General features: G+C 38.6%; 2 protein-coding genes across 4 annotated transcripts; one reads left to right on the top strand and one right to left on the bottom strand.

Moving 5' to 3' along the window:
* Positions 1-390: 390 nt before the first annotated feature.
* LOC127809972 (polygalacturonase At1g48100-like) lies at positions 391-2,923 on the top strand. The gene is made up of 6 exons (XM_052349181.1): positions 391-1,106; positions 1,214-1,381; positions 1,459-1,503; positions 1,586-1,793; positions 1,888-1,969; positions 2,206-2,923. Exons 1-6 carry the CDS (start codon positions 711-713, stop codon positions 2,708-2,710), a joined length of 1,404 nt encoding a protein of 467 aa, XP_052205141.1. The 5' UTR covers positions 391-710; the 3' UTR covers positions 2,711-2,923.
* A 1,442-nt stretch (positions 2,924-4,365) lies between these two features.
* On the bottom strand, positions 4,366-8,928 carry LOC127809973 (uncharacterized). Of its 3 annotated transcripts, none has more exons than XM_052349183.1 (5): positions 8,781-8,928; positions 7,678-8,011; positions 6,860-6,964; positions 6,722-6,769; positions 4,366-4,859 (listed from the first exon to the last, which is right to left on the bottom strand). In XM_052349183.1, the coding sequence occupies exons 2-5, from the start codon at positions 7,942-7,944 to the stop codon at positions 4,620-4,622; spliced, it is 660 nt and encodes a 219-aa protein (XP_052205143.1). In that variant the 5' UTR covers positions 7,945-8,011; positions 8,781-8,928; the 3' UTR covers positions 4,366-4,619. The 3 variants fall into 3 exon arrangements, with proteins under 3 accessions (XP_052205143.1, XP_052205142.1, XP_052205144.1); XM_052349182.1 differs by having other exon boundaries at positions 8,696-8,843; XM_052349184.1 differs by lacking the exon at positions 8,781-8,928 and adding an exon at positions 8,100-8,689.
* Between the last annotated feature and the right edge of the window lie 304 nt (positions 8,929-9,232).

The raw sequence follows: 9,232 nt of genomic DNA, 5'->3' as shown, positions 1-9,232 counted from the left end.
TGGCTCCTCAGAAACTGAGAAGAAACCATTTTGAAACTCGAAATGGGATCTCCATCTTCAGAAACATTATCTCCTCCTCCTCCTCCTCCCCCTCCCAAGTCAAACTACTCATTTTGGGACCAAATGGGAAGTTAATGGATCGAAAAGCTCTTCTTTGTGATGCCTTCCCACTCCCCTACGCCTCTCTCTCTCTCTCTCTCTTTTGTCTTCACTGCTCACTTGCAGCCTCCCCACAACTTCACTCAAGAAAAGCCAATTTCTCTGAATGGAAATGGTCGGTTTTGCCATGATTAAAATAAGTCGTTGGTGCATTCCGGCCAGGCCCAAAAAGGGGCTTCCACTAACAAGATTAAGAATTCCCAGTAGTATAAAAACTGGTTTCATTCTACTGATTCAGCAGCAGCAGCAGCAGCAGTAGTAGTACCATCCTCAGCTTTAGCTATTTTAGGCACCTTTTCTAGTCAGTTTCTGTGCTTCTCTAGGCCTTCCCAAAACGCAGGCACCTTCATCCTACAAGTCTACACAATCCCTAGCTGATGATAATGACAAAACCTATGAGGTCTTTAGTGGAGCTCTGCCAATTCTAAGACCATGATCTTCACATCCTAGCCAGTGAGAAAGACATTCTCTCTAGGGGTATTGGGATTAATTTTATCAAGTGTATATATATATATGGGGAAGTTTCTTTCCCTTCCATAGCCAAACTAACAATGGAATTCTTCTCTGTTTTTCCCTTGTTTCTCTGCATTTCATTGTGCTTGCTCTTGCTCCCTATTCAGGGAAGGCAGCACTATCGATCGTTGTCTCAAATTTCAGTCCCTCCTTCTTCAGCACCCAAGCCTATTGGACTGTCTCAAAATCCAATCCCTCCATCTCCAGCGCCGCAGCCAGCTGCTGGCCTAAGTTCTGATTCCACTCCAGTGTTCAACGTACTGTCTTTTGGTGCTGCTGGTGATGGTGTCGCAGACGATACACAGGCATTCAAGCTGGCTTGGGACACTGCTTGCCAAGCCGAATCAGCAACACTTCTTGTTCCAAGAAGCTACTCCTTCATGATACAATCTTCCATATTCACTGGGCCTTGTAAATCTGGCCTGCTGTTTCAGGTAGTGTGCATATTCTGCTGCAAACTTAGAACCACCACCTTCTGTTTTGTCTTCAGAATATTGAATTCAGTAGATTCTCACGGTGTTTGTTTTGTTTATGGGAAAAGATTGAGGGAACTGTGATGCCACCGGATGGACCTGAATCGTGGCCTAAGAATGGCAGCAGGAGACAGTGGCTGGTGTTCTATCGAGTCAATGGAATGTCCATGCAAGGAGGTGGGCTCATTGATGGGAGAGGAGAGAAATGGTGGGATCTTCCTTGTAAGCCTCACAAAGTAAGCATTCTTTTCACTCGAACCAAAACCCCTACTGATTCCATTTTTGCAAGTTTACTGAGATGGAAATGGAACAGGGAATCAATGGGAAAACTCTGCCTGGCCCTTGTGACAGCCCAGTGGTAAGTACCAAAACCATTCATAGCTCTTCCCAAATTCATATTCTAGTGGAATAATGAAGAGTGTGTATTAACATCTGAACAGGCTATAAGGTTCTTCATGAGCTCCAACCTGACAGTGCAAAGACTCAATATCAAGAACAGTCCACAGTTCCATTTCCGGTTTGATGCTTGCAGGGATGTCCACATAGACTCGCTTTACATAAAGTCGCCTTCTCAAAGCCCCAACACCGATGGAATTCACATCGAAAACACAAGCAATGTGAAGATATACAACTCACTTATCTCTAATGGTAACTACTACTGCAAAGGCCCTGAAAAACTTCCTTGCTTCTCTCTCCAAAAGAAGCTATTTCAGCTCAGCATGCCAGCTCTTTCTTTATGCAGGCGATGACTGTGTATCTATTGGATCTGGAACTTTCAATGTCGACATAAGGAATATAACATGTGGCCCCAGCCATGGAATAAGGTATCTTCATTGCCAGTCTCATAGTTTTTCTGGAAGAGGACAAACTTACTTTTCAGCAACCATAGACTATAGTTTTAAGCTTAAGAAAGCTGCAAACAGCTGAGGACTTCCCCTTTTTACAAATTTCCAAAGCGTTTTAGCCCATACCCTAATCTTTCTTTACCCACAAGCTTGCCTCAGAATGCTAAGAAACAGCACATGCTTCTTCTTGGTTGTCTGGTTGTTGGTTGTCGCAGCATTGGCAGCCTGGGCATTCGAAACTCCAGAGCCTGTGTCTCAAACATCACGGTGAGGGACTCAGTGATCAAGCGCTCTGACAATGGCGTCCGGATCAAAACCTGGCAAGGAGGGTCGGGATCGGTATCTAAGGTGACCTTCAGCAACATCCACGTGGAGGCGGTTAGAAATCCAATCATCATCGACCAATACTACTGCTCCAGCAAGGCCTGCTCCAACCAGACTTCTGCAGTCCATATCACTGACATCTTGTATTCCAACATCAAGGGAAGCTACGACATCAGGAGCCCACCTCTGCGTCTGGCCTGCAGCGATACAGTTCCTTGTACAAACCTCACGTTTTCGGATTTGGAGCTTCTTCCAGCTCAAGGCCAGATCTTGGAGGATCCATTCTGCTGGAATGCCTTTGGAGTTCTTTCAACACTTACCATTCCTCCAGTTTATTGCTTGTTAGAGGGCGTTCCTCCTTCAACGCTGCAATATGATGCTGCTCAATGCCTTTGAGTTCATCAATTTCCATCAGTTTAGCTTTACCATATATATGCAGATGAGAGGAAAGGACAGAAGCAGAACTAAACTTTCATTTTATCAAACCATTGGATTACAAATTAATAAGAATATACATATAAACTTGTATTGTTTTTCCTGCCATCATCTTCATTTTGTCTGGCTCATTCAAATGAAATTTTCTATCGCGGTGGCTTACAGTTTGAAGAAGAGTCGTACTGTTACATTAAAAAAGATCTTTTCAGGATCAAACTTCTATAGGAATTTTACTTTTTCTTCAAAGAAAATGTTTCAAGTGCACGTGTAGAAAATAACCAGTCCCAATCCAACTTGTATACATCAAGTTGGACTTTCAGCCCCCAACAAGCATGGGCTCCCCCTAGGTGGGGAAGAGACTACAAGTTAGACCTAAAACTAGAGGGCCAACAGTTTCTTGTTTTTGTTTTTTTTTTAACAGAATTTGAAACTTTTGATTATGATTGGAGTAATTGCCATAAGTTTAAGAGTGAGAGAGCCAAAGATATTATTTGAGTAAATCTTACTAAGTGATGTTTTAGGTATTCGAAATGGCGTGTGTCAACTCTCATCAAATTAAAATCACTTGGGTTTTCTTTTACTAAGATTAAAAAATTACTAACATTTTCATCACTAAAAGTGTTATTTTTTATCACGATGAATCTCAAAGTCTCAAGTCTATATGAAAGAGATGGAGAGTTAACTAAGTAGTTGAAAACCAGCAAAAAAAAAAACCATTTTATGTCCACAACATAATTCTTTACAAGATTTATTGACAGATGTAATGAAAAATAATGATCTCACAAAAGGATATGCTTGTAAATAAAAGATTAATGAATAATTTGAATTCAAGATTCAACTTTAGCTAGTGATATTACAGCTTGGTGTTATATATAGATCTTTTTTTTATATATAATAAGTCAATTAAACATCTGTATATCAAAAAGAAAACTCATTGAAGTGAATAATTATGTGTTAAAATTTCATACAAAAACATTTTTAAAATGAATGTTTACTACTGATAGATTATCAAATCAGTGCAGACAAAAGGACACAAACATTAGACGGTAATAGAGGCAAAGTGGCTGCAGTAGGGAGGAACCCTAAGTGGATAAGGAGGCATCATGCCACTCTCACTCTGAATCTGGTTGGTTGTGGTCCAAGCTGAGCCCATTTAAGAGCTATGAAGCCCGGGGCTAGTGACCTATACATAGGGCATATAATGATCACTTTTTGAGTAACAGAACCTTCAAATTTCTCAGTTTCCACAGCTGTGTCAATACTTAAAAAATTCAAGCCTGCAAGAACAAGAAGATATGTGTATCCTCACCCCACCTTGTAAAGGAATCTGGCTTTAGATAACAAAATGGGAACTCGGGTTGGGCACAGGAGAACAGAAAATGGGATTCAATTTCTTTTGAAATCCCATTTTCAGAACTTACAAAACATCAATTCTAAAGAGCAAAAATTGGGCTTGTGGGCTATGTGACCGACCATTCAGCCATACAAAAGGGCAGCCTTACAGCAACTAACATCTCATAACAGAAATCTAAAACTCCAAGAATCATATTCTACAACATGGAGGTGATTAAGGGGCACAATATCAATATCTTCTACCCATAAATGAGTACACGATGTTGCCGATGGAGGAAGGATTTCATTCACAGGTAGCATGAAAGATGCTTGAAATTTCAGTACGGTGCTTTCAGACGTTAAGAAGAATACCAGAGAGTACATGAGATGCATGTGCCAAAATGCATTTCCCCTTCACATGCTTATTATATAAAGCATTAAAACAAACACAAACCATCCCCTTCCACATACATGGCCAATAACAATACAGGCAAATATGCCTCCAGACATGAAGACAGACCAGGGAGATGGTGAAATACTAGCTTAGTGATGCAAGTACATCCAACAGGGAAGCAGCAAATTGCATTTGGGTCTCCTCGTCTATTGTTAAGAAGAGTGGCACATGTACAAAGAGAGATTTTGTCCCGTTTTGCTCTGCAAAGCGGAGTGAATGATAGTACACATAGTTGCAAACAAAACGACCAGCATCATCGGAGGTCACCACCTCAAAACCCCTCTTGGCCAAGGCCTTTGTTATCTCTTCAACAGGAAGGGTAGTCTGCATACAGAACCAAGGGCATGCCATCAAAAACTAACATTACAGTTTTACTTGTTTCGCTCTTACAGTTACTATTCTTTTCAGTTACATGGATAATATTATCCATACTCCAGGAGGCGCAATCACTACAGAAGCATCAAGCTTAACATGAAAGATAGCATTGGTCCTCAATATATATTATTATAAGTTGATTTAGTTCTTACACTATCTTGAACTTCCAGCACTTGTTCAAGTTTGTAAGATAACTAGTGCAAATTTCATTATTCAGTGATAAAATTTCACTATACCAAGGAACTATTCACATTTTTTCCAAATCAACTGGAACAATGATTTCAGTGAATAAAACATCATATAAACGCATCATAGAGCATAAACATTACCTTCTAACTTCTAGATATTCATTTATTTCTTCCATCTCAAAGTATAATTAAGCACGCAGGAAAAGACCACTGACAATATATGCAGCGGAAACAGAAAGCACGTATGCTTTATGTATACAGTTATTGCAAAACAATCTAATCAACAACTATCAGGTGGCACCTTCCCACAGGTTTAGATCAACAAAGCATTACCAAACAATATGTATATATATATATATATACAGAGAGAGAGAGAGAGAGAGAGAGAGAGGATAGGAAAAGGCAGTTTCTGGAAGACATTAGAAGTCTATCCAGGTTACTGATATATAGTTCACTGCTGATTTGTTTTGCCACAAGGGAAGGTCAACAAAAATCTAAATGGGATAGAAAATGGACAGATTCCCATAACAAACACATGCGATTTCTCAAATACAATAAAATAATTTTGGAACGGTCAAGGCATAGCCCCTTGCAGATGGTAGTAGAGGAGAACTCTTCATTGTTCATCGTCACCATCTCGATTAATTAATGCAAAGAAACTCTTCGTGCAGTTGACATAATTTATTACAAAGATGCAACAAGGGGAAGCTATATGGTATATAAGGCTTTAGATAACAAGTTAATGCCTTAGTAGTCAGCAAGTTGAGTACTGTTGACACATTAGCAGTCAGAATCGTCCAGATACTGTTTAGAAAACACAATTAGCTTTCATGGCTGCTGGGTTGGGAGAAAACCTGAGAACAGTGGGGAGCAAGAAATCTGAATCATTTCTTTGTACAAAGTACTATTTCAGGCTAAAGTTTACAATTAAAAGGCTGGCCTACTATCAGCTTCTTGATGCAGAAGCTTGCTGTAGACTAGTGAGAACTTAAAACACAGATTACAAACAGAGAAGAATCTATAAGAATATAGAATCTATAAGGTTTTCTAGGATTCTCACCTGGAAGGTCCAAAAGAATCCCAAAATTAAAATTACAAGGAATATTTCTGAAACCAATTAAGGCTCAACCTATATTAAGTAAGATAAGGACTTAAACCAAAATTTTCTAGGAATCTCTGCTGGACAGCTTAACATATCTCATGGGTAAAGTTAATGATAAATGCATTCCAAAAGTAACTAGGCTTAACATTCTAACTTAACACTTACATCGGTCATATAATTAAACAGTAATATAAAAACTCTAAAATGTAAAACTAACAAATAAATCAGAAAATCTACAGGGGTACAAAATTAACTTTCCCAAATAACTTCTTCATCTTCTAGGATATAATTTTTCGGCCTGCGTGCGTGTGTGGATGAGGGTGTGGGTGGAATTAGAAAGCCAGATGCAATATGCATCAACTGAAAATGAGCATTCCAGGGCTGAATTTCACAACTGCACATTATAAAGCTAGTTAATAATAATAGCTAATGCATATTTACTGCAGCAATGGAAATCTGAAAGAAATTTATGAAAAGTGCAGGAGAATTACAAATGAGAAAGATTGATGAGTTTACCCTACCTCTCGTCTTCGTGAAATTCCTCCATCTGCAGGAATAATGGGAACTTTCTGCAATAACAAGATCAGGTATCCAATCAAAATCAAAAGCCACAGAACTTAAAGATGGAGTGAAGAATATCCTAGGGCATTCTATCAGACCTGAGGCTTCCAACCCATTTCATCAGGACACCGAAAAGTAGCCTCATTGAAAGCTTGATGCTCAACAGCAAACCTTGTTGCACCGCTGTTAACTCCAAAGTGTAGCTGAAGAAATGTTGGGAAAAAGAAAGGCAAAGTTTGGTACATGAAACATGGGAAGACAATTGGTGTGATAGCACCTTAAATAGATAGTGGAATTTCTTGGGTGCATAGATGTTATCATGCTTGTCTCAATGGAAATAACAGCCAAAAAGGTTCTGATAATTTAATTTTAGTTCATGTTCCACTAGGCTCAGGGAAAATAATCCAAAGAATAAAAGTTGTCATACATAAGCAGCAACCTAAGACTAACTCACAAATCTTCAAATATGAAGATTCTTGAATAAAATCACACATCAATACCACTGCCATTGGAACTCCAAAAGTTCAATCTTCTTTGCAATGTAGTTGAGAGATATTTTTTGCAGTCTATTTATAATATCAAGGAGCCAGAAATAATAAGATCAACTGTTCCTTCAAATCTCACAAACTATCCTGATACATCATTTTATTAAAGATATAAATGATACCATAGGGTGATAAGTTTCCACATCTACAATGCATGCTAAAAGGAGGCTTCCATAAATTAAGAGCCTCATCTCATTCTGGAAGATGTTAAGACTTGTCCACGATTGCAAGAATTTCCACGTGCAACAGGAATGTGCATTTACCAACACCAAATCTTGAGCATTCTCCCACAGTCCACGAAGTTAGTACCATCACCGTACATGTAAAAAGTAATTACAGAAAGTGGATCCGATAACAACTGAAACACTTACCCAAATGATTGTTCCTGGATTGGATGACTCAGTTTCTCTTGTGCTCACAGCAGATTGCAGTGTCTGATACAAGGGAACGAGTGCTCCTTGTCCGGCAGTTTCAAGAATGTTGCAACTTCCCAGGATCAGCCCTTTGGGAAGACCCTTTTTCTTCATATACTCCTTTAGATTACTAACAATCGTTTCAGTAGGATTCTCTGCAACTCCATGAAATTTCTTAAAACCTGTTATGTGGACTGTTACTGCAGGAGGGCCCTCAGATCCCATTTACCAACAACTCTGATGAACTCGACAATGCAGAAAGCATAAAATTTAAGAACTAATATCCTATTACCTGCAACAAGCAACGCCAGAGGGTAATTAACTAGGACCACATACATCTCCAATCATTGAACTCCGAAGAATCAAATATTGACATTTACCATATCGTTTGGTAATTATAACATCTATTCCAAGAAGACCATCAATCATGAATCCACTATCCTACCAGTACATGCTATTAGAGGTGTAGAATAACATTTATGTTAGAATACTTGAAAGAACTTCTGATATCTGTGACGGAATCATTCTAAACGTTCGTGGGAAAGAACACAATCTATGTACAAGAAAAACAAAAAGAGTCCAAAAAGAAAAGAAGAGAAATTAAAGAACCTCACAGTTGAGCTGCATAAACAGCAATAACACAGAAAAGAGACATCTTTAGACAGAGAAAAAGAACGAACAATATAAGCCTAAACCACCCAATTCCACAAACCAGGTTAAGGTAAAGTCAGCTCCGAGAATCTAATCCAATCCCAAATCAAGGAAAACCCATATCACAGCAGATTAAAACCCTTAAAAAACCATAGATGATTTCAAGAGCCAAGAGCCCCGAATCCAGATTAAGAGCCAAACACATCGAATTCCGCGATTACAACTACACCCCACATCAAATTACACACACAGATTTCCCATAATTAAGAACAACTGATCAGAGACCCAACAAGCCAAACGGATCAAAAACCCAGAAATAATCCACCTCAAAAAGGACTAACTGGTAGTCTGAAGCCGGAGAGGCAAGGGGACAATTGTATAGAGGGAGAGAAAGGAGTGGTTTTTCTCACCTAAATTCTCCGAGAAAGCCAAAAGGCAATATCAGCAATGACTCAACACCCAGTCTTATCTTCACAAAGTCGATCTAATATTGCAGATTAAACCAATTGGGATTCCAGGCAATCATATAATGAGAGAAAAGAATAAAGCAAATGTACAGTGAATAGTCGCCAGTGAGCCGTCCCATTCACACTAATTTCACATTAATTAATTAATTAATTTAATTTTATGATATGATCAGTCGTGTACATTATATTATGTATATGTATATACATATATATATTATATGATTGATTATTAAAGAATTATAAACATACGGTATGGATGGATTCCAGTTCCTTATCAGCACCTGTTTTTTATTCAATTTTCTAATCATTCCCAAATAGATGAATAAAGATTATTGCTTTTAGTTTGTTTGTATCAGGAGAAAGTGATACGAGGTGACGTTAACTATTACTTTAAC

Source organism: Diospyros lotus, chromosome 9, assembly GCF_014633365.1.
Source record: "Diospyros lotus cultivar Yz01 chromosome 9, ASM1463336v1, whole genome shotgun sequence".
Classification (NCBI taxonomy): domain Eukaryota; kingdom Viridiplantae; phylum Streptophyta; class Magnoliopsida; order Ericales; family Ebenaceae; genus Diospyros; species Diospyros lotus.
This window is presented reverse-complemented; position numbering and strand designations above follow the sequence as displayed.

Excerpts from the sequence above, each read along its gene's own strand:
- LOC127809972 (XM_052349181.1), top strand. The coding sequence starts at position 711 with ATGGAATTCTTCTCTGTTTTTCCCTTGTTTCTCTGCATTTCATTGTGC. Across the intron at positions 1,382-1,458 it reads TTCCTTGTAAGCCTCACAAA|GGAATCAATGGGAAAACTCT; the intron begins GTAAGCATTCTT and ends GAAATGGAACAG. Across the intron at positions 1,970-2,205 it reads GGCCCCAGCCATGGAATAAG|CATTGGCAGCCTGGGCATTC; the intron begins GTATCTTCATTG and ends TGGTTGTCGCAG.
- LOC127809973 (XM_052349183.1), bottom strand. The coding sequence starts at position 7,944 with ATGGGATCTGAGGGCCCTCCTGCAGTAACAGTCCACATAACAGGTTTT. Across the intron at positions 6,965-7,677 it reads ATCCAGGAACAATCATTTGG|CTACACTTTGGAGTTAACAG; the intron begins GTAAGTGTTTCA and ends ACATTTCTTCAG. Across the intron at positions 6,770-6,859 it reads AAATGGGTTGGAAGCCTCAG|AAAGTTCCCATTATTCCTGC; the intron begins GTCTGATAGAAT and ends TTGTTATTGCAG.